At 48.5% G+C, this 24,514-nt stretch overlaps 1 protein-coding gene across 2 annotated transcripts; it reads left to right on the top strand.

Annotated features, from left to right (window-relative positions):
- Positions 1–1,048: 1,048 nt before the first annotated feature.
- Positions 1,049–24,124, top strand: DLG4 (discs large MAGUK scaffold protein 4). Of its 2 annotated transcripts, none has more exons than XM_070954666.1 (18): positions 1,049–1,093; positions 1,698–1,822; positions 2,815–2,984; positions 3,752–3,888; positions 5,150–5,294; positions 6,424–6,559; positions 7,389–7,545; positions 9,620–9,722; positions 10,783–10,897; positions 13,270–13,446; positions 15,102–15,132; positions 16,585–16,612; positions 17,486–17,533; positions 19,105–19,206; positions 19,378–19,550; positions 20,522–20,631; positions 21,361–21,452; positions 24,018–24,124. In XM_070954666.1, exons 1-18 carry the CDS (start codon positions 1,064–1,066, stop codon positions 24,122–24,124), a joined length of 1,986 nt encoding a protein of 661 aa, XP_070810767.1. In that variant the 5' UTR covers positions 1,049–1,063. The 2 variants fall into 2 exon arrangements, with proteins under 2 accessions (XP_070810767.1, XP_070810766.1); XM_070954665.1 differs by having other exon boundaries at positions 15,102–15,138.
- Positions 24,125–24,514: the final 390 nt, after the last annotated feature.

The following is a 24,514-nucleotide window of genomic DNA, read 5'->3' as shown; positions in this document are numbered from 1 at the left end:
GGACCTTTGTTTGCATCCCCGGAGGGAGATGCTGTTGTCATGGTGTTGCCATGGCGACTGTTGTCAGCGGCCACTGGAGGTGGGAGAAATAAAGAGCGAAAGCATGCAAAATGGAAGGGGGGGGGAGAGGTGAGTGGGTGGGTGGGGAGCCAAGTGGGACTTCAGCCCACTTGGATTCCAGGTCAAATAGCTTAGCATACACACACACACACACACACACACACACACACACACAAAGCCACACATACACACCCAGCTACCCGGCAGTAAATCACCTCTCGGGCGTCCCAGCTGAGCATCTTCAAGATACAGTATACACTCGGAGTTCCCTTGGGCCATCTCATCCCTTCCCCTTTGCCCCGTCTTCCTCCCTTCCCTCAATCGGGGGACCCAACCCCACCAAATATTCAGGGTACCCACATTTTGAGACCCCCCATCACCCCGCTCGACAACCCGCGGCGCGATATTTGGCATCCTGTATTTATTTATCTCTTTTTCCATTTGATATGGAGACCCCGGTTTTTGCATTGCATGGATTTTTGGCAAAGCGGCTGGGTTGACAGAAGGGGGAATGGGGATTTGAGGATTTGGGTGGGAGGGGGAGGCCTGGAGGTGCATGCACGAGGGGTAAGTGGGTGGCAAAAAACGAAAGCACCCTGGGTTGGGGTCTCCCTGGCTCTTGCAGTGTAAGAGATAAGGCGATGTGGCCTCGAGGCTGGGCAGCCGTATAATTTCGCCCCCTCCTCTCTTTTTCTCTGTCTCTTTGTCTGTCTCCAGGCCAATTCTCCACCCGTCATTGTCAACACCGACACTTTAGAAGCACCAGCTTATGTGAGTTTGCCATGGAGGTCCACTTTTGTCACCTCTCCGGGTCCCTCCGGCCAGCCCCCCCACCCCGTCCTTGCATGCCCCTTCGACCGCCACGTCCTCCTCCCCCTACGACCCCAAAAAGTTCTTCCGAAAGAGTTTTCCTCTTCCATCGGTAAACCAACCTGCTCCCGCCAACGTCTCACTGCGCAACTTTCCTTTTTCTTCCCCCCAGGTAAATGGAACCGAAGGCGAGATGGAATATGAAGAGATCACTCTAGAGAGGGTAATTTTGTGTGTTTGTGTGTCTGTGTAAGATGAGGGGGGGGGACAAGGTCACTGTTTCACAACCTTACAACTTGAAGATTTGTGGACTTCCGACTCCCAGAATTCCCCTGCCAGTCATACCTGCTTATTTTTTTTCCTCCTACCTCCTAGAGTAGAGAGATTGCAGAGGAAGGGATTAGAAGAGAGTAAGCAAACTGCAATGGGGATGCATATCATGTGAAGTGTTTATACCGCTGGCTGGGGAATTCTGGGAGTTGAAGTCCACCGGTCTTAAGGATGCCTGTCTGGCTGGAGAATTCTGGGAGTTGAAGTCCACCGGTCTTAAGGATGATCTGCTGGCTGGAGAATTCTGGGAGTTGAAGTCCACTGGTCTTAAGGATGATCTGCTGACTAGGGGATTCTGGGAGTTGGGGTCCACCTACCTTAAAGGTTGAGAAACAACCTATGTTAGACTAGGTTGGTGCTGTTTTCGGTTTTGCTCGGTGGGAAACTCGGCCTCACGTTGAGCGATTCAACCATCGCATTCAACCAGTCCTAGTTTCTTCGATGGGACGTTGCAAATGGTATCGGTTCCTTTGCATTGAGACTTTACTCTCTCGCAGGGCAACTCCGGGCTGGGCTTCAGCATCGCCGGGGGCACCGACAATCCTCATGTTGGGGATGACCCCAGTATCTTCATCACCAAAATCATCCCCGGAGGGGCAGCCGCTCAAGATGGCCGATTACGGTGAGTGTCAGGGAGGGGAGAATCCTGGCTGCATTGGCATCTCTGAGCAGCCCCTGCGGAGATGGCTTCATCTTCTTGCTTGGCTCAGTTTTCAGATCAACCTGGAAACCTGGCTCTCCTGGTGGTCTCCCATCCCAGCATTTACCATCCCTCTAACCCCGCTGAGCATTCCTCCCCCCCCCCCCGAGACAGGCTAAAGTTGTCACCTGTTAGGCTTGAAAACCAAGACAGACACCCCATACAAGTAGTCCCCCACTTACAACCACAATTTAATTTAACTTAATTAATCCAATTTATATGCCGCCCCTCTCCGAAGACTCGGGGCGGCTGAGTCTTGAGCCCCAAAGTTCCGTTGCTAAGCGAGATGTTATGTGAATTTTGCCCCGTTTTGATCCTGTGACCATGAGGATGCTACAGTGGTCGTAAGTGGGAGAAGCAGTCCTAAATCACTTTTTTTCAGTGCCGTCGTAACTTCGAATGGTCACTAAACAAGCTTATAACAAATGGTTATAAGTTGAGGACTACCTGAAAGCTTGCATCTGATTCTTCTGGAAGGCAGTGGGCTAAAATAGCCATGGTCCACCTCTTCCCCTTTTAAAATTTATGTAGTCCTCGATTTACGATCACAATGGAGCCCCAAATTTCCTCTGTTAAGCGAGACAGTTGTTAAGTGAGTTCTTTCTCCCATTTTATGACATTTCTTGCCACCGTTATTAAGTGAATCCCTGCAGTTGTAACACGGTCGTTAAGTGAGTCTGCCTCCCCCCCCATGGACTTTGCTGGGCTGAAGGTCGCAAAAGGGGATCACGGTGGAGATTTGGCAATGGTGGTAATTGTGAAAAACGGTCACTAAACAAGGACCATCTGCATTTATTTTATTCGTGCCTCTCTTTAGCCGCTCGATTCCACCGAATGACTCTGGGTGATGTGTAATTCTGATTTTTTTTTTTTGGCTCTGTGTGTGTGATTTTTTTTTTTCCTCCCCTGGACAGAGTGAATGACAGCATCCTCTTCGTGAACGATGTGGACGTACGGGAGGTGACCCACAGCACAGCGGTGGAGGCGCTGAAGGAGGCCGGCTCCATCGTGCGGCTCTACGTCATGCGCAGGAAACCGCTGGCGGAGAAGGTGATCGAGATTAAGCTGATCAAAGGCCCTAAAGGTGAGCCCCCCCCTCTGACCCCCCCCAGGACTTCCCGGGGACCTCATATTCCTTCACTTTAGGGGCTCTGTTGCTTCGATGAACCCCAGTTCCCAATTGGGTGAAGCCACATTACCCTAAATCAATGTTTCTCATGCCTTTTCTCCTATCCCCTAAAGGAGAGAGATTGGAGAGAAAGGGATTACAAGAGAGTATGCAGGCCACAATGGGTATACATGGCAAAAGGAATGTATTAATGCTAGGGAATTCTGGGAGCTGAAGGCCATCCATCTTGAAGTTGCCAAGGTTGACAAGCACTGCCCTTAGTAGACAATTTATATCTGATTAGGGAAGAATGGTATCCTCAAGGAAAAAAGATCTTCTCCACCCCACCATCCCTAGCAAGGCTAATGGAACCTCCAGTGGCCGGCTCAGTGTATCTTTAAATGCTAGGTGCCGGGCACAGTGGAAGGGCTGTTGCATCCCTGCTCTCTTTTTGGCAGCCTTTGAAAGGTCAACATTCTCCTTGTCTGGAGGCCTTCCAGTTATCCAGATGCTCATGCCATGCAGCGGATCCTGGCGTGGGCCAGGGAGGTTGGACTAGATGACCTTAGAGATCATCTTCCAAATCTAAGACCTTCTTAAAATTGTGAAAAATAAATTCAGCCCTATGAAAATGTTCCCTCCAGATGTTTTCACCTGGCGTGCACCCCGCTCTCTATCCTTCTCTGTCGCTCACTGAGACAGCGTCCGCCTCACCAACTTCCTTCTCTGGTCTTCATTCACAGGGCTGGGCTTCAGCATTGCAGGCGGTGTTGGCAACCAGCATATTCCCGGGGACAACAGTATCTACGTCACCAAAATCATTGAGGGCGGGGCAGCCCACAAGGACGGGCGGCTGCAGATCGGGGACAAAATCCTAGCGGTAAGGCCGGGGGTGGGGTGGGCTGTGGTGGGTTGCCCAAGAACCAGGGTGGGGGAGCTGTCTTACAAGAACGTAATTTCCCCCCAAAGTTAAATTTAAAGATAGCCAAAAAAAAAAAAAAGATAATTTCAGTCGAGATTAAAATGGGGGATAGAAGAGAGATTTGGCCAAATTAGTCATAATGCCTCAGATGTCTTCAATTCAGTTCAGTTCAACTCTACTCAACCCAACTCAATTCAAGTTAACTTAATCCAACCCTACTCAACTCAACCTAATTACTTAGCTTAATTTAACTTTACTTAACCCAACTCAATTCAAGTCAGCTTAATTTAACCTTTACCCAACCCAATTCAACTCAGTTCAACTCAACCTAATTTAACCTTACCCAACTCAACCCAATTTAATCTTACCAAACCCAACTCAACTCATCCCAACTCAGTTGAAATTAATCTAAACTCAATCCAACTCAACCCATCCCAACTCTTTAACTCTACTCAACCTAACTTAACCTTACCCAACCCAACAATTCAACTCAACCCAATTTATCCTTACCTTACCTAACCCAACTCAACCCATCCCAACTCTTTAACTCTACTCAACCTAACTTAATCTTACCCAACCCAACAATTCAACTCAACCCAATTTATCCTTACCTTACCTAACCCAACTCAACCCATCCCAACTCTTTAACTCTACTCAACCTAACTTAACCTTACCCAACCCAACAATTCAACTCAACCCAATTTAACCTTACCTTACCTAACCCAACTCAACTCATCCCAACTCAATTGAAGTTAATCTAAGCCAACCCAACTCAACTCAACCCAACTCTTCAACACTACTCAACTCAACCTAATTTAATCTTCCTCAACTCAACCGAACTCAACCTAACCTAGCCCAACTCAACCCAACTCATGAATTAGTGCATTTAAGTCATGATATGTGTGAGGTGATTGGCTCCTTCTTCCTGTGGGCATAGGTGGGGAAAACGTCACAACTTTCCACAAGAGGGGATTCTTCAGCGAGTGTGGGATTAGATCTCCCTTCATCTCAGATATGTAATTCCCCATGCTGGCTGGGGAATTCTGGGAGTTGAAGCCGACACCTCTTAAAGTTGCCATGGTTGAGAAACACGGAGCTAAGCAGATACTCAGTTTGTAACTAGCCAGGAAGAAGATGGATTGGGCGGGATGCTGTGTGGCTTCACCCGATGCCACAGGTGAGTCCGTCGATCAACTGCCTTTTCTTCCCCTCCCTGCAGGTAAACAATGTGAGTCTGGAGGATGTCATGCACGAAGATGCGGTGGCAGCTCTGAAGAATACCTTTGATGTTGTGTACCTGAAGGTGGCCAAGCCCACCACCCTCGACTTGAATGACTCTTATGCCCCGCCTGACCTCACTTCCTGTGAGTAGCTTAACAGCTTAATAATTAACCAGGCTTAATAGCAGTGAGTAGAAGAGGGATCTTGGAGTCCTAGTGGACAACCAGCCAAATATGAGTCAAGAGTGTACAGCGGCAGCCAAAAAAGCCAATTCAATCCTAAATTGCATTAACAGACGGATGCAATCAAAATCAAGGGAGGAACTAATACCACTCTATAAAGCCTTAGTAAGGCCACACCTAGAATCCTGCATCCAGTTTTGGTCACCACACTATAAAAAAGATGTTGAGAGTGCAGAGAAGATCAGGATGATTAGAGGACTGGAGGCTAAAACGTATGAAGAAGAGTTGCCGGAATTGGGCATGGCTGGTCTAGTGAAGAGAAGGACCAGGGGAGACAGGATAGCAGCCTTCCAATATTTGAGGGGCTGCCCCAGAGAGGAGGAAGGGGGTCAAGCTATTTTCCAAAGGCCAGACAAGGAACAATGGATGGAAACTGACCAAGGAGAGATTCAACCTGGAAATAAGGAGTAATTTTCTGATAGTGAGAACAATCAACCGATGGAACAGAAGTTGCCTTTGGAAGTTGTGGGAGCTTCATCACTGGAGGCTTTCAAGAAGAGACTGGATTGTCATCAGAAACGGTGTAGGGTCTCCTGCTTAGGAAGGGGGGGTTGGACTAGATGACCTCCAAGGTCCCTTCCGACTCTGTTAATCTGAAAAGAGCTCCCCGCCCCGTCCTCATGATACCTCCACTTTCCCCCCTCTTAGAGAACCTCATAACGGAGGTATCTAGTCAACTATGAGCTTGAGAATAACCATGGCTGCTCCAGAGGAGACCCAACTAAACTCATTGTACTTGCAAAAATGGGGGATTTTTTTTTAAAAAAATCTCTGGCTGTGAGATAAAGATCTGTATATTAATGATTGGGGGAGCTTCAATGATCTTTTTAAAAATACATCTCTGCCCGCTAACACGTAAGAAATGCATTTATTAGACCTTTGCAAATTCTGAATTAAAGGTCTTTGTCTCTGCAAAATGATACTCTCCTTTTTCTTAACTGTGCTTCCTTCCCTTTTGCTTTTTGGCATATTTATTTGGCCGCCGGGTGGCATATAAATTCAATAAATCCTCCTTCTTCTTTATTATTAGCTTATTCCCATCACCTAGACAACGAAATCGGTCAGAGTTACCTGGGTTCTGACTACCCGCAAGCCATGACCCCCACCTCTCCTCGGAGGTACTCCCCCATCCCAAAAGAACTGATGGGGGAGGAAGATATTCCCAGGTAAGTGCTAGGCTCCGCCTCCTGGGGGTGTGGCCTCCCCACACCTGCCACAGAGCCTCGGCAGAGCCATCCGCTGTCCTTGGTGCTGAACGGAATTGTGGATTCAGCACCAAGGACAGCGAACGGCCCTGCTTGGCCACAGTGGAACCCAAAATTGATGTTGCTAAGTGGGACAGTTGTTAAATGAGCTTTGCCCCCATTTTACGGCCTCGCTTGTCATGGTTGTTAAGTGAATCACTGCTGAGTAAGACGGTTGTTAAGCGAATCTGGCTTCCCCATTGTCAGAAAGTCGCAAATGGGGATCGCACGACCCACAGGACACTCCGACCGTCATAAATATGGATCGTTGCCAAGCGTCTGAATTTTGATCATGTGACCACGAGGACGCTGCAACGGTTGTAAGTGCGAAAAATGGTCATCGGTCCACTTTTTTTCAGTGCTGTCATGACTTCAAACGGTCACTAAAAGGAACAGTTGCAAGTCAAGGACTATAGAGGGTCCTTCTGGGAGTTGAAGTCCACAAGTCTTAAAGTTGCCAAGGTTGGAGACCCCTGGTCCAAGATGCCTGGACCTTGCAGAGGACGATGGAAAGTATTTGGGTTTGCTTAGTCTGGAAAAAGAGACCAAGCAGAGATCCAAGTACAAATTTAATTATCTGAACGAGTTAGGAAGGAAGGCCAAGGATTGAAGCCATTTCAAATTCGGCCACTTGAAGATGGGGTGGACTTCAACTCCCACAGTACCCCAGCCAGCGGGGGAGCGGGGTTGGACCAGATGACCACATGGGACCCTTCTGTTTCACACCCCCTCCTTTCTTTCCTCTCTCTAGGGAACCGCGCCGCATCGTGATCCACCGTGGGTCGACAGGGCTGGGGTTCAACATTGTGGGCGGCGAAGACGGCGAGGGCATTTTCATCTCCTTCATCCTGGCCGGAGGACCAGCTGACCTCAGCGGGGAACTTCGGAAAGGGGACCAGATTCTCTCAGTAAGAAAGACCTTCCCGCACCCCAGTGGATTGGGTGGGTGGGGGGGTTAAACCAGAATAAACCGATAAACAGTATAATGGAATTTAGGCTGCATATTCGGTTTATTATACTGATTATTATGATATATATAATTATTATAATGTGTATATAATCTCTCCCCTGGCTCAAGCTGATGAAGGGAGGAGAACTTGTGGCTCAGAGGTTAATACAACTGCCTAACATGCAGGCAGCCCAAGTTCGAACGAGTAAGGGTATGGCTAGCTGTTAGTTGCAGGGGGATTTGAGCTGGTGAGCTGCGTTGATGCAGCTGTGGTCTGGCTTCTGGTTTATGGTTGTGCCTCATCAAATCCACATCGATGATGAGGCATGACCACAAACCAGAAGCCAGACCACAGCTGTATCATTAGCCACTTTAAACCCCTCCAATCCATACATGAAGCAAACTGACACCCACCATGAAGATGTGGCACGACCACAAACGCGAAGCCAAACAACAGCAACGCAGCTCACCAGCTCAAATCCCCCTGCAACTCAGACTAACCCGAGCACAACCAAGCCCCCACCCAAACAGAACACACCTCCATCCAATCAGAGCACAGCCAAGCCCCCAACCAATCAGAACACACCTCCACCCAATCAGAACACAGCCAAGCTCCCACCCAATCAGTTCACTGGCAGTTAAAAGGAAGAAACAGCTGCGATCACACATTGCTCCTAGAAGCACAAAGCCGAAAACACCAGCCTGAAAATGACGAATGAGACTTTGTCGAAACGTCGCCAAGACACTTCCAATTTTACGTGGGAGAAAACCCGAATAACCAAAGACCTACACACACACACACACACACACACACACACACACACACAATATATTAAATGGTAGAGGGTTTCCTGCCTAAGCAGGGGGTTGGACTAGAAGACCTCCAAGGTCCCTCCCATCTCTGTTATTCTATTCTATTCTATTCTATTCTATTCTATTCTATTCTATTCTATTCTATTCTATTCTATTCCATTCCATTCCATTCCATTCCATTCCATATTTTCTATTCTATTCTATTCTATTCTATTCTATTCTATTCTATTCTATTCTATTCTATTCTATTCTATTCTATTCTATTAATATATATAACATTTATATATTTATTATACTGCTAATTATACTCCTTATACTGCTTATTATAATATTTATTACAATATTTATTTAAGTGCTTATACTGCTTATTATACCATAGATAATATTTATTGTACTGCTGTTTATTATTATCCTTATTATACTGCTTATTATATTATAATGTACTGTTATTTATTATGCTGCTTATTGTACTGCTTATAATATAGATAATTATTACGTTTATTATACTGCTTATTGTACTACTTAATATATATAATATTTATTATTGCTGCTTTTTATAAGCAGCCGTGTGCAACAGCAGCCCAAAAAAAAAGCTAATGCGATCCTTGGTTGTATAAACAGAGGCACAGAATCAAACTCAGGTGAAGGATTAGCACCACTTTGTAAATCCTTAGTAAGGCCACACCTAGAATATTTTGCGTCCAGTTTTGGTCCCCACGTTACAAAAAAGAGGTTGAGACTTTGGAAAAAAGTGCCGAGAAGAGCAGCCTAAGATGATTAAAGGCCTGGAGACTAAAACGTAGGAAGAACGGTTGCAGGATTTGAGTTTGGCCAGTCGAGAGAAAAGAAGAATTAGGGGTGATATGATAGCAGCATTTCAGTATTTGAGGGGCTGCCCCAAATAAGAGGGGAGGGGTTCAAATTATTTTTCAAAGCCCCTGAAGGCAAGGCAAGAAGCAACAGATGGAAACTCATCAAGGAGAGAAGCAACCTGGAATTCAGGAGAAACTTCCTAACAGGGAGGACAATTCACCAGTGGAACTCCTTGCCACCAGAAGTTGTGGGTTGCTCCATCACTGGAGGCTTTTAAGAAGAGACCGAACAGCCACTTGTCTCAAATGGTGTAGGCAGATTCTCCTGCTTGAACAGGGGGCTGGACTAGAAGACCTCCAAGGTCCCTTCCCGCTCTATTCTGATTGGTTATTAACCTCTCCCGACAGGTCAACGGCGTGGATCTCAGGAACGCTACCCACGAACAAGCCGCCATCGCTCTGAAAAACGCCGGCCAGACGGTCACCATTATCGCCCAGTATAAGCCAGATGGTAAGAGTTATTTGTGGGGGGGGGGGAGAGAGACCCATGTAGGTCACACGGGGAGACGGAGAGGTGGGGAAATGAACTCCTTAACCTGGAAAAACTTTCCTGGTGGCGTCAAATCCTTTCATCCTGGTTAGCTATGACTGTATGACCAAGGTCGATTGGGGTAAAAATGTGGGGAGAATTTTTAGGTTTTTTTAATCTCCCCCTCCCCAATTTTGTTAGGACTCCTGAGGGAGGAAGATTGGGGTTGGGGAGGTTGAATTCTGGGAGTTAAAGTCCTCACCTCTTAAAAGTTCCCAAAGTTGAATTCTGGGAGTTAAAGTCCTCACCTCTTAAAAGTTCCCAAAGTTGAATTCTGGGAGTTAAAGTCCTCACCTCTTAAAAGTTCCCAAAGTTGAATTCTGGGAGTTGAAGTCCTCACCTCTTAAAGTTCCCAAGGTTGAATTCTGGGAGTTGAAGTCCTCACCTCTTAAAAGTTCCCAAGATTGAATTCTGCAAGTTGAAGTCCTCACCTCTTAAAATTCCCAAGGTTGAATTCTGAGAGTTGAAGTCCTCACCTCTTAAAAGTTCCCAAGATTGAATTCTGGGAATTGAAGTCCTCACCTCTTAAAAGTTCCCAGGGTTGAATTCTGCGAGTTGAAGTCCCCACCTCTTAAAAGTTCCCAAGGTTGAATTCTGGGAGTTGAAGTCCTCACCTCTTAAAGTTCCCAAGGCTGAATTCTGGGAGTTGAAGTCCTCACCTCTTAAAAGTTCCCAAGGTTGAATTCTGGGAGTTGAAGTCCTCACCTCTTAAAAGTTCCCAAGGCTGAATTCTGGGAGTTGAAGTCCTCACCTCTTAAAAGTTCCCAAGGCTGAATTCTGGGAGTTGAAGTCCTCACTTCTTAAAAGTTCCCAAGGTTGAATTCTGGGAGTTGAAGTCCTTACCTCTTAAAGTTCCCAAGGTTGAGAAGAACTAGACTAGCTGATCTTTGGGGACATTTCAATTCTACAGCTCCATGATTCGAGGATCCAGCATCACCCACTCACCCACCCACCCCCGTTCCCCGATCTCTCCCCCTTCTAGAATACAGTCGCTTTGAGGCCAAGATCCACGATCTCCGGGAACAGCTGATGAATAGCAGTTTGGGTTCAGGAACCGCGTCGCTTCGGAGTAACCCCAAGAGGGGCTTCTACATCCGGTGAGCCCCCAGCCCTTAGGACCCCCCCCTATCTCTGAATCCAGGGGTATAGGGTGGTAACAGTGTTATGTTTTCAAATAATAATAACCTGTGAGCTTTCCTGGTGGTGTTTCATCCTTTCATCCTGGTTAGTTTTTGAGGTTGGCCAAGATTGGTTGGAATCTGCTGAGATGAAGGGAGGGGAACGGCTAGAGAAAATATCCGGTCTACAGGTAGTCCTCGACTTATGATCACAATGTGGGGCGGGGGGGGAGGTCAGAATTTTTCATTGCTAAGCAATGAAAAGTGTCAATTTTACGATCTTTTTTTATCAAGGGTTGTTCCGCGAGTCACTGCAGTTGTTAAGTGAAACATGCGGTCGTTAAATGAATCCGGCTGCCCCCCCCCTTGACGTTGCTTGTCAGAAGGCCGCCAAAGGGGACCCCCACCCAGGAGGCTGCAACCATTGTGAATAGGTGCCATTTGCTAAGCGCCCAAATTTTGATCACGTGACTAGGCGACGGTCATAAGTGGGAGGACAGGTCGCAAGTCAACTTTTCCTGTGGTGCAGTTGTAACTTCCAACGGTCCCTGAAGAAATGGCTGCTTTCCTATCCCCCCAAACGCTCAACTCTAGTAATAAGGGGGGTGGAAATGAATATATTCCCCCTTCTCCAGGAAGGTATTATATTTTCATGGGAGCTTTAAAAGATTCTGAACTTGGAATGTCAGAAATTAAGTTCCCTTCATTTCAACATCCTCAAATCCAGCGCCTTGCAGATATGTCGGCCTCCAGTTTCCTCTGGACTGGGCTGGCAAGGATTATGGGTCTCGAAGTCCAACACTTTCTGGGAGGCTGCTGTTTCCCCATCCCCAGTAATATTTTATGTTATGTTATGTTATTTTATTTTATTTTTATTATTATTTCATTTCATTTCATTTTTTTAAATGTTATTTTAAATTTATTTTAAGTTTTAGTTTAGTTATTTTTTATTTTTTTATTTTATTTTTTCTTTAGCTTAGTTTAGTTTACTTGTTATTTTAGTTTAGTTTATATTTTAGTTTAGTTTAGCTTATTATTTTAGTTTATTGATTATTTTATTTATTTTATTTAAAATTTATCTTAATTTTATTTTATTGTTTTATTTATTGTTTTATTATTTTTATTGTGTTGTATTTCTTTTGTTTTAATTTACAAATAACTCAAGCCAGTGAGCATATCTAACAGACCTTCCTCCTCCTTGTTCCTCCTTCACAACAACAACCCTGTAAGGTGGTTGGGCTGAGCGAGAGGGGCCCAAACTGTTTTCATGCCTAAGGCGGGACTAGAACTCACTGTCTCCTGGTGATTGGCCCAAAGTCTCCTAGCTAGCTTTCGTATCTCAGGTGGGACTAGAACTCACCGTCTCCTGGTGATTGGCCCAAAGTCTCCTAGCTAGCTTTCGTATCTCAGGTGGGACTAGAACTCACCGTCTCCTGGTGATTGGCCCAAAGTCTCCTAGCTAGCTTTCGTATCTCAGGTGGGACTAGAACTCACCGTCTCCTGCTGATTGGCCCAAAGTCTCCTAGCTAGCTTTCGTATCTCAGGTGGGACTAGAACTCACCGTCTCCTGGTGATTGGCCCAAAGTCTCCTAGCTAGCTTTCGTATCTCAGGTGGGACTAGAACTCACGTCTCCTGCTGATTGGCCCAAAGTCACCCAACCAGCTTTCATGCGTCAGCAGGACTAGAACTCACCATCTCCTGGTGATTGGCCCAAAGTCTCCTAGCTGGCTTTCGTATCTCAGGTGGGACTAGAACTCACGTCTCCTGCTGATTGGCCCAAAGTCTCCTAGCTAGCTTTCGTATCTCAGGTGGGACTAGAACTCACCGTCTCCTGGTGATTGGCCCAAAGTCTCCTAGCTAGCTTTCGTATCTCAGGTGGGACTAGAACTCACCGTCTCCTGGTGATTGGCCCAAAGTCTCCTAGCTAGCTTTCGTATCTCAGGTGGGACTAGAACTCACCGTCTCCTGGTGATTGGCCCAAAGTCTCCTAGCTAGCTTTCGTATCTCAGGTGGGACTAGAACTCACCGTCTCCTGGTGATTGGCCCAAAGTCTCCTAGCTAGCTTTCGTATCTCAGGTGGGACTAGAACTCACCGTCTCCTGGTGTCTAGCCTGGTGCCTTCACCACTAGACCAAACTGGCTTTCAAAAACAGAAATGGTAATTTAAAAAAAAAACAAACATTGTAAACGTATTTATTAAATTGATATGCCAGCCATCTCACCCTTGGAACGACTCCAAAGGAAGGAGAAACTTCAAGGCAGACCTTAACTCAGTCCGTGATATTTTGGCCTTCTCATCTGTGCGCCCACCCACCCCCAATAAACACCCCCCCCTCCCCTTATCAAACAGGGCTCTCTTCGACTACGACAAGACCAAGGATTGTGGCTTCTTGAGCCAAGCTCTGAGTTTCCATTTTGGCGACGTCCTTCACGTCATCGACGCTTCCGACGAGGAATGGTGGCAGGCGCGGCGCGTCCATCCGGATGGCGACAGTGACGAGCTCGGCTTCATTCCCAGCAAGAGGCGGTAAGGGAGAGGGGGGTCTTTGGGGAGGGGGAGGGGTCTCTCCTGTGACTTTCAAAAGTGGGGTTCAGGAGACGCAGAGACACAGCCGCTACACAGCCACGCGTTAAAATGGGTTCGGCTCAGTGGTAGCGGAAGTGGCGGGAGGCTCCGCCCACCCACCCAGATGTCATCACGGACGCTTTGCACATGCTCAGAAGCGCCGCATGCTCGCGCTCCAATTGCAACTAACTCTTCACCTTGCAAAATTTTTTTTAAAAAACCAGCACTTTTACAATTTCCTTTTGTTCCTTTCTAAATCTTGAATGGGATGCTTGCAAACATCTCCCCCCCTTTTTGTTCTGCCCCAGCTAGGGACCCCAAAGAACACAGCACACGCAAAGTCTGTACACAACTTAAATTTACTAAAATAACTCAGTCTTGTCCAAACGAAAGCTGTTAACTAACTTTCTTAACAGCCTACAAGAAACCAAAGATACAGTAATCACAATCTTACTAAGGTTGGCAGAAAGCCCAGAAGCAATTTGCAGAGAATCCAGACGTGAAGGAGAATGAACTTGTTCCCTACAAATTGCTTCAGTCGGCCTTCCTCCTTAAATAGGCTAAGGGAGTGGCCAATTAGCCCCAAGCCTTACTCTCGAGGAGACCTCCTGAGGAGCCACTCCTGCCTTTTGGCAGCTCTGCGCGTCCGTGCATCGAGAAGAGGCTCCCCCTCTTTGTCCTCTTCACTTATGGGAGCTTCTGGAGGTTCTGAAGGCCCTGGTTCAATCCCCGCCTCTGGCACCACATCTTCTCCAGCCTCCTCATTGTCTGACTCGAGTGCCAGCTGCACAGGCTGCTTGCGCAGCCCCACACCAGCCTCCTCGCTGTCTGAATCAGCTACAATCCGCACAGGCCACTGATGGGCCACAACATTTTTTTGGGGGGTGGGAATCAATGCCGTAAATTATTCATTGTCATTAGTTAGCGATTTGGATATCTGGCCTGAAAAGGGTTCTTCCTTCTCTCGAAAAAAAAGCCAGAGGTGGAAGTCCCCCACCTCCTCCTCCCTCCCATTTCACTAAGGCTGTTCCTTCCTTCCATCCTTCCCCCTCTAGCTGATTTGTTGGGCCTTAACTGTCCCAGGTGTCGAAAAACCTAGGACGAAACCTCTGTCTGTGTATGGGCTGCGGCAAAGCGCCTGGGAGGGAGTGGCAAAAGACTGGTGGAGGGCCAGCCAAGGAGACAAGTTTGTGGCTAATAACCCAGAGGCGAAAACCTCAAGGCAAAACAGGCAAGGCGAAGGGACCGAGCCGAAAAGTCCTAGACCCTCGTCCACAGTCTCGGAACATCTTTGTGGTCTCGCCTGGTTGCGTGAACGCCACCGAATTCTTGCACAAGGGTGGTGCAAATCCCCTGCAAGATTTTGGCGGTTCGCGGTCTCTATAAATCGATCTGCAAAATCGTGTCGATAGATTTTGTAAGATCAGTTCGAAATATTGTAAGATGCTCAGTTCTTAGCGGTGAGATTCGGGGGTCTCGTGCTATTTGGGCTGGTTTTTAATGGTGGGGGGGCGTCTTTGGGTTGTTGGAGAAGATATCTGGGCTCTGGCAATTGTTGGGGGGGCTGAGAAGGAAGGCCTTGGGGTCCCCGGCTGATACTCCTTTTCTCTCTGCAGGGTCGAGCGACGGGAGTGGACGCGGTTAAAAGCAAAGGTGAGCCCATCCCTGGCCTTGAAAAGGATGGGGTACAGGACCCCAACATAATTGGGGGGCATTTGTCAAGAGTTGTAGACTGAATTTGGAATTACGGACAAACAACCAATCTGGAATCTGGAATCTGATTACAGGTAGTCCTTGAGTTATGACTGTTCGTCCAGTGACCGTTCGGAGTTACGTTATGAAGTCACATGATTGTGATCTGGGCTCTTGGCAGCTGGCTCACATTTACGACCGGTTGCAGGGCCCTATAATTACGTGATTGCCATTGGCGAGTTTTCCTGCAGGCTTCCCCAGAAAGTCACTGGGGAAGACAGTAGGAAACGTTGCAAGTCATTAATGTTAGTTTTCCCCACCCGACCCTCTATGCTTGCTCTGCCTCTGCTTTTTGCACACCCTAACACACCCTCCCCGGGCCTCATCATGCCTCCCTTGCACACTCACGCACCCTCCCTGAGCCTTGCTGCACCTCTCCACTACCCATGCACCCTTCCCCAGCTTCACCATGTCCTTACACCCTCACACACCCTCCCTCAGCCCTACTATGCCTCCTTCACACCCTTGCACGCCATGCATATCCTTGTCATACCTTCCCTGCCACTCACACAATCCTGTGCAGCAGTCACTTATCTCCCTGCTGCCTGCTTGCAAACACCTGGGACTTCCAACTTCCTTCCTTCCAACTTCCTGGTAGTGGAGCCAGCAAGAAGCTAAAGGAGGTTCTTGTCTAATGACCACTAACAACTCATGTGGGACTCCAAGGATTTGCTGTTGCTAAGCGATGTGGGAATCCTGGTCCCAATTGTCGCCATAACTCAAGGACTCCCTATAACACCGGTTTGTTGGCTTGCTGACTGGGGAATTCTGGGAGTTGAAGTCCACCAGTCTTCAAGGTGATGAGGTCAGGGAACCCAGCTCCGAGCCAGCTGCCCTCGTTTTTGTTCTCTGCCATCAAACTTCCTGCTAGGCTTCTCCTGGGAACCTGTGTGTGCATGTGTGTGTGCGCCTCTGTGCGTGTGTGTGTGTGTGTGTGTGTGTGTGTGTGTGTGTGTGTGTAGAGGGATCTGCTCTGAATTGGCCCAAAAGATAATCTTCTGCAGCTTCGAAAAAACTTTCTCCGACATTTCTGTGCAGTGTGGCAGTTTAGTGTCCATGGAGCAAGCCCATCCAAGCAGGATCCTACAGATCTTTGCGTCCCCCTGGACAGAGTGGTGGGCTTTGTGGACATCTGGAGGACGTCTCAGGGTGGGGCCAACGGACACCTTTTGTCCTGGGGAAGAAGCTTCCCCTCCAGAATCCCCCTCCAGTGTCCACAAACGCAGTCCCCCACCCCCAGCTCCGTCACAGAAACTGAGGCGTCTTCATGCGTCCGTTCCTCTCTCTTTCTCTCTGCTCCTCCTCTCTTTCTCTTCCTTACTTTCTCTTCCTTCCTTCCTCCTCCAGGATCGGGGCCCTGGATCTGGCTCTCAAGGTGGGTGTTGCTCCCTTCCTTCCTCCTCCTTTGTCCACTCTGGGAGACCCCCTGTTCCATCTGTTTACCTTCCCTGCTTGCAGTCAGTTTCTCTCCACTGTCCCTGTTTCTCCTCCTCCCCTTCTCTTCCTCCTCCTGCTCTTCCTCCTCCTGCTCTTCCTCTGCCTTCTCTTCCTTTTCCTCCTCCTCTTCCTCACCTTCCTCCTGCTCCTCTCTTCCTCCTCTTCTTCCTCCTCCTCCTCCTGATCTTCTTTTCTTCCTCCTCCTCTTCCTCCTCTCCTCCTCTTCCTCCCCCTCCTCCTGCTCCTCTCTTCCTTCTCCTCCTCTTCCTCACTTCCTCCTCCTCTTCCTCCCCTCCTCCTGATCCTCTTTTCTTCCTCCTCCTCTTCCTCCCCCTCCTCCTGCTCCTCTCTTCCTCCTCTTCCTCTGCCTCCTGCTCCTCCCACTCCTCCTCCTCCTCTTCCTCTTCCCTCCCCTCCTCCTCTCTTCCTCCCCCTCCTCCTGCTCGTCTCTTTCCCCTCCTACTCTTCCTCCTTCTCCTGCTCCCTCTGCCTTCTCTGCCTTCTCTTCCTTTTCCTCCTCCTCTTCCTCCCCCTCCTCCTGCTCCTCTCTTCCTCCTCTTCCTCCTCCTCTTCCTCCCCTCCTGCTCCTCCCACTCCTCCTCTTCCTCCTCCTCCTCCTGCTCCTCTCTTCCTCCTCCTCCTCCTCCTCTTCCTCCCCCTCCTGCTCCTCCCACTCCTCTTTCTCCTCCTCTTCCTCCTCCTCCTCTTCTCTTCCTCTTCCTCCTCCTCCTCCTCTCCTCTTCCTCCTGGCACCCAGGGAGAATCCTGCCAGGAAGATAATTTGACCAAGTTCCCTACATTTCCTCCGCAGGTCGAGAAGACGCCGTGTTGAGCTATGAAACTGTTGTGCAAATGGAAGGTAAGGAAAAAAACCCCACCCTTTTCCGGTTTCCTTCCCTGCTGGCGTTGCGTGTCCCGTCTTCCCATGCAAGTTCAGTGGACAGAAAAGTCGTGTGAAACACACCCACACACCCAAAATGAAGTGAAAAGAGAAAAAAAACATAAGTAAATCAGGGAAGACAAACCGAAAGGGTATCGGATGTAGAGATGGGAAGCAAAGCCTTCCCTGAAACCGGCTGGGAGTGATGGAAGGTGTAGTCCAACAGTTCTGAAAGGCAGCTGATTGGCGCAGGGTGCATGGCAGGGAATCCTTGGTTGGTTCCTTGGCCAAACTCTCCGTCAGACCCTCCCCAAATCCCCCCCTTCCAGAAATTTCCTTTATCTTTCATTTCTTTCTGCCCCCACTTCCCTCAACCCCAGTTCCGATTTCTCCTTTGATATTACACAAGTTGAAAAGTTCCAAAACAGCCCGAGAGAAGCCGTGAAGCCAATTGGGAATATCTGGAGAAATGTCCTGGATCTCTCCCAGTTGGGAGTGCCTGCGTGCTTGAACAGGGGGTTGGACTAGATGACCTCCAAGGTCCCTTCGAACTCTATGGTTCTAGTATTCTGCTAACTCGTTCCCTTCCAACGCAGACATGCAGACAATACCTCTTTTGAACACTCGGCGTTATCTGCAGATGACACTTGCCACCTTGAATTTTTGCATACACACAATTGTGTGTATGCAAAATACACGACATAGTTCCTTGTTTCCTGAGTCTTACTGTGCCCACTTTTAAATATAGGTAGTCCTCGATTTACAACCCCAATTGAATTGAGCCTAAAATTTAGGTGGATGATCCAGATATTTGTTAAATGTTAGATGAGTTGTGCCCCATTTTCCAACCTTTCTCAGCACAGTCGTTAAGTGAGTAACACGGTTGTTAAGCGAACCTGACTTCCCCACTGGTTTTGCTTGTCGGAAGGTCGCCAAAAGCGACCTCAGGATGCTGCAACCGTCATAAATATGAGTCAGTTGCCAAGCACCCGAATTTTCATAACATGACTCTGGGGATGCTGCAACGGTCGTGAGTGTAGAAAAACAGTCGTAAGCCACTTTTTTCAGTGCCGTTGTAACTTTAAACGGTCACTAAATGAACTGTTGTAAGTCGAGGACTATTCAGACAACAAGGATTCTGGGGAGTGAGGGGAGGCAGTGTTCTCCCCTCTTGTGGGAAACTTAACATGCACACAATTGTAGATGTACCCTATCTACATTTGTATGACATTTGTACATTTGTACGAAATTTGTACGACATTTGTACATTTGTATGAAATTTGTACATTTGTACGACATTTGTACAACATTCATACATTTGCATGACATTTGTACAACATTCGTTCCCTATCTACATTTGCACGACATTTGTACAACATTTGTACATTTCCACGACATTTGCACAACATTCGTACCCGATCTACATTTTCACACCATCTGTTTCAGTGGTTTGAGGTTTCAAGTCCCTGCTTGGATTTTTGCATCCCCCCCCCACTTTCCAATCATGATGCCCCTGCCCCTCTTTTTAACTTTTCTGCCTTTCGTTCTAGTTCATTATGCACGTCCGATCATTATTTTGGGACCCACCAAGGACCGAGTCAACGATGACCTCCTCTCTGAATTTCCAGACAAATTTGGATCTTGTGTCCCACGTGAGTCCACCACAGAGGAGTCCCGCCCCCCACTTTTGAGGGATGTGGGGTTTGGATCACTGGATCTGGGGAAATGGATTTGGTGGGAGGGGGGTTGCGCAGGGCGTACTCGTACCGAAAGGGTTCCTCCAACCTACGCTGGAAGGGAGTGACGTAAAATCTCCCTGGCAGACACCACGCGGCCGAAACGGGAGTACGAAGTGGACGGCCGAGATTACCACTTTGTGGCTTCGCGGGAGAAGATGGAGAAGGACATTCAAAGCCACAAATTCATCGAGGCCGGACAGTACAACAGTCACCTTTACGGGACAAGCGTCCAATCTGTACGGGAGGTGGCTGAGCAGGTACGTGGCAGGATGCAGAGGCGAGTGAGCAGAATTGTCCACAGGAAGTGCGAGAGGGAGGGAGGGAGAAAGAGAGAATGGGGGAGAGAGAAGGAGGGAGGGAGAGAATGAGAGAATGAGAGAGGGAGAGGGAGAGTCGGGGAGAAAGACGAGAGAAGAGAGAGACAAGGAGATAGAAACAGAAACAGAAATGGAGAGAGGGGACAGAGAGAGGGAGGGAGGGAGACAAAGAGACAGGGAGAAAGAGAGATGGGGAGAGAAAGAGAAGGAGATAGAAAAAGAGAAACAGAAAGGTGGAGAGAGAGGGACAGAAAGAGGGAGGGCGGGAGAGAGAGAGGGAGAGAAAGAGAGATGGGGAGAGAGAAGAAGATAGAAAGAGAAAGAGAAGTAGAGAGGAGGGAACAGAGAGAGGGAGGGGGAGAGAGAATGAGAAAGAAAGAGAGGGAAGGAGGGAGAAAGAGAGAGAAAGAGAAAGAGAGAAAAATAGGTGGAGAAAGAGAGACATAGAGGGAGGGAGAGAGAAAGAGAATGAGAGAGAAAGAGAGAAGGAGATAGAAAGAGAGAGAAAAAGAGGGGGAGAGAGAGGGGGGACAGAGAGAGGGAGGGAGAGAGAGAAGGATATAGAAAAAGAGAGGGGGAGAGAGGAGGAGGAGAGAGAGAAAGAGGGAGAGAGAGAGAGAAGATAGAAAGAGATGGGGGACAGAGAAAGGGAGGGAGAGAGAGATTCCAAAATTAAGGGAGGATTTTTAGGGTTCCCCCCACCAATCGTAATCCATCATCGGGAGCTCTCTTCCCACCTCCTAGGGTGGGAAGGGGTTGCCTGCCATTCAGGCAACAAACACCCATGCTTTGTAGATGCAACAAGAGGTATTTCCATATAGACCAACACAAACAAGCACATATGTACTCTCTGTGGGTATGTGGGTATTCCTGAGCCCATCGTTCTCTTCCCCACCCCACCCCCCTTCCAGGGCAAGCACTGCATTTTGGACGTTTCCGCCAACGCCGTCCGGAGGCTGCAAGCCGCTCAGCTTCACCCCATCGCCATTTTCATCCGACCCCGCTCCCTCGAGAATGTTTTGTGAGTAGGGGTCCTGGGGGGGTGGGGGTACATGTGTACTGGTCAGGATTTGGGGGGGGGGCAAGAGGAAGCTGCAGCCAAGCAAGGGGGCTAGCGGGAGAGCCTTGTCCATCTTCCCCAATTTTGGGGTCTGATGGGAGAGAGACGCGGAGGCAAGGAAATCCAAACGACAGGGGATCGCGCTGTGGAACTCCCCGCCACAAGACCAGGGAAGCCAGCAGTTCACCCTGGTTCCACCCTTGGCTAGAAGGAGTTTCGGTAGATGGAGCCTCCATGTTGAGGGGCAGTCAGAGACACGCAAGCTAGGTCGCCATTTACTTAAGAAACTTCAGTCCTTTCTCCGTTAAGAGAACAGTCCAGCGGGCCCTTGAATAATCATCAGCTCCGGGACAGAAATTTGTTTTAACTGGCAGTCCTCTTTGCTCAAATTCCACCCTTTCTCCAACTGAGAATGGGATGGACTACCTCTCCCATCACTCCCAACCAGCTCAAATAAACTCTATATGGAGTTTCCATATTCAGGAGTAGTCTATCTCTCTGGGCAGTTTCCCTTCGGCGCTGAGCAGCCGCAGAAGATTAGACCAGAGAGCAGGAGGAGGAAGAGGGAGCCCCAGTGGAGTTCTCTGCCCATGTGCAGAGAGCCAAGGGTTGAAACAAACGAGGGAGCAAGGCAGCCCATGGGGCTTTGTGAGATTGTTCATGTGCCGAACGTCTGTTTGTGACCCCCAGAGAAATTAACAAGCGGATAACGGAGGAGCAGGCGCGGAAGGCTTTCGACAGAGCTACGAAACTCGAGCAGGAGTTTACAGAATGCTTTTCAGGTAGGTTCGAATCCATAGCTTCACCATTATTATTATTATTTATTTGTTTTTAAATCTATCATCTCAAGTTTCTAGTCCACATGCACGTACCTAATAATCCACAAACGTTATCTAGCGACGATCGAAGTGCGTTTGTGCGGGTGGGCGCCTTGGGCATTCTCGCTGGCATGGACTTGAGAGCAACATTTCCTTCTCCACAGACGCATGGGTTATGTAGTACGCATGTAGTCCTGGACAGTAAGTGGGATTGGTGAGATTTAAATGAGATAGAGGGATACAGGTTAGTCCTCGAGTTACGACTTAGTAACCGTTGCTCTGAAACGAGGTGGAATAAATAAATAAATACAGGTTAGTCGTCAACATATGACCACAATTGAGCCCAAAATTTCCGTTGCTAAGCGAGACACCTGTGAAGTGAGTTTTGTCCCATTTTACGACCTTTCTTCCCACTGTTGGTAAGTGAATCCCTGCAGTTGTTAAGTTAGCCACATGGTCGTTAAGCGAATCTGGCTTCCCCGTTGACTTTGGTCATCAGGAGGTCGCAAAAGGGAGTTGTGTTACCCCGGGAGGACCATCATAAATACGAGTCAGTTGCCAAGCCTTTGAATTTTGATCATGTGACCATGGGGATTCTACAGCGGTCGTAAGTGTGAAAAATGGTCATAACTCACTTTTTTCAGTGCTGTTGTAATGGTCACTAAATGAAGTGTTGTAAGTCAAGGACTATCCGTATTGCTGTTTGCAGCATCCGGTAATCATAAACCACGATTTACAATGTTTTTGCCCAAAAAAAATGACGTTTGCTTCTGGTTTTCAGCAAAAACACAGCTCAGCAAACGGTGGGTTCACTTAACGACGCTGGCATTCGCTTAATGACTGCAGATGCACTGAACAACCACCGCAAAAAAGGTTGTAAATATCGGGTTGGTTGTGTGGATAGCCTGCTTTAGCAGTATCACAACATACGGCCGTAATGGGCGGGCTCCATTATAGTCGTAAATTAAGGACTGCCTGTGCTGCATTTTGTCCTTTAGTTGACAATCACTGCGGTTGTTAAGTGAATCATGCAGTTGTTAAACAAATCCGGCTCCCCCCATTGGCTCAAAAATGGTGATCCCACGACCCCAGGATATTGCAATCGTCGTAAATACATTCCGGTTACCAAGTGCCCCAATTTTGATCAAGTGAGTGTGGGATGCTGCAACCGTCATACATGCGAGGACCGGTCATAAGTCACGTTGTTCAATGATACTTAAACTTCGAATGTTTGCTAAATGAGAGATTGTCAATTGAGGATTAAGTGTGTTTCTGGCTGCACTTTTGAACACATTTCTGTTCTGCTCCTCTGTTAGAATTAGGGGGTTGCCCTGAGGGTCAGTCTTTCTCAATGTTGACCACTGGAAGATGGATGGACTTCAATTCCCAGAATTCCCCAGCCCAGCACGGAATCCTGGGAGCTGAAGTCCTCCCATCTTCCGGTGAACAAAGTTGAGAAACACCGCCCTAGGATATCAATGATCCCCCCAAAATATCTCAATCAAGGACATTGGCGGTCCCCTCACCACCAAAATACTTCCTGGCAACCACTGCTGGGTGCAGTGACACTGTTGGGGGAAGCAGCACTCTGTACATGATCAGATGCACTCCGTGGGAAGGAGAAGAAGGGAACTGAAGAACTGGCGATGGGCAGATCAGCTTTGGAGGGGTTTGCACAAATCTCGGCCGATTGTAAGCCGTCCAGGCTTCGCCTTCTTCCCTTCCCCAACCGAGACCCCCCCCATCTTCCGAGCTGAGCCAAGCCAAGCCCCCTACCCACCTTCCGAGATGAACTGAGCCGAGTTGAGACCCCCCCTCCCACCTTCCATTCTGACCCTGAAGGCGGCCATTCACAATCTCACAAACACAAGCCAGTAAGCAACAAAACCAATTCGCAAAGGCAGAGAGAGGAAGTCCAAAGACAAGGTGCCAGATCCATGGGGCAGGGCATAAGGCAAGACACAGGCAGAAATATGAGTCAAGGGTGGGGTTTTCCAAAGCTGTGGGGTGGGAGAGAGTGCATGCCAATGCAAACTATTGTTCCCGACAAAGTCAATCTTCCCTGGTGTCTCCTTAAGTCAACCCAAGCCAGGTGTTCCTTGTGAGAAGTAGCAGGATGACCTTCTCCCGAGCAACCTTGCAGACTTCCTGTGAGCTTGCCTCCGCTCTAGTCACTGTGCCCTCGGATCGAATGGAGACGCAGCTGCTCCTTATTGGAGGGTATAGGCTGCCTATCAGCACCCCTGTCTGTCTGCAGCCAATCACCACCCTCATATCAGTCAGGGCAGGCAGCTCTCCATCCGGTCCACCACCTTCCTCAATGCCTAAGGGGCCTGGGACCGCATCGTCCTCAGCCCATGGCCTCTCCAAACATGCCAAGGGAGATATGGTGGCATCCTCGTCGGATGATCTCGGTTCCAACTCCTCCTCCTTTTTCTCCGAACCGGGATCCGATGGGGCCGTGACGCCTTCGGAAAGTCCCCCTCTTGCTCATCTCATGATGCTCTGCCTCTCTTCTCTCCCCTCCAGCCATCGTAGAAGGAGAGAGCTTCGAAGAGGTTTACCACAAGATCAAGAGAATCGTCGAGGAACTCTCTGGTCCTTATATCTGGATTCCGGCTCGTGAAAGACTTTAGAGCGATGAACTAAATTTCTCCGGGAAGGGATCCTGAATTCCACTAACCGACCAACCAACCGTCAACTCTGCAACCGCATCGCCGGAGCTGCCTCTGGAGCAGAGGAGCGCCCCTGCCTCTTGCCCCCCCCCTTGAACTTAGCTGTTGGTCACTCTTTTGGGGTGGGGTGGTGGGCAAACGCCTCGAGATACGCCCTTACTTTGAGTTTCTTCTTCTCTTCTTTAAGACTCGGACGGGGAGGGGGGGGGAAACGATGGTGTGCTTTTTTTCTTCTTGTCCGACTCGCGTGGCGATGCCCCCCCCCCGTTTTTCTTTCCACAGTGCAACTGAGAGGCTTCTGACCTCCTCCCCCTGGACCCCAACAGCGCTAGCATTTGCATGCGGTCATTT

Source organism: Pituophis catenifer, unplaced genomic scaffold (assembly GCF_029215685.1).
Source record: "Pituophis catenifer annectens isolate HBS135680 unplaced genomic scaffold, rPitCat1.0.hap2 SCAF_15, whole genome shotgun sequence".
In the NCBI taxonomy this organism is placed as follows: domain Eukaryota; kingdom Metazoa; phylum Chordata; class Lepidosauria; order Squamata; family Colubridae; genus Pituophis; species Pituophis catenifer.
The sequence above is the reverse complement of the archived record's forward strand: the minus strand, read 5'-3'. Positions and strand labels throughout refer to the sequence as shown.

What these genes read in the sequence shown, in the direction of transcription:
- DLG4 (XM_070954665.1), top strand. Translation starts at nt 1,064, where the DNA reads ATGGAATATGAAGAGATCACTCTAGAGAGG. An exon ending in AAGAGGGGCTTCTACATCCG is followed by an intron (nt 10,898 to 13,269) that starts GTGAGCCCCCAG and finishes CTTATCAAACAG; the next exon opens with GGCTCTCTTCGACTACGACA. An exon ending in TACGGGAGGTGGCTGAGCAG is followed by an intron (nt 19,551 to 20,521) that starts GTACGTGGCAGG and finishes CCCCCCTTCCAG; the next exon opens with GGCAAGCACTGCATTTTGGA.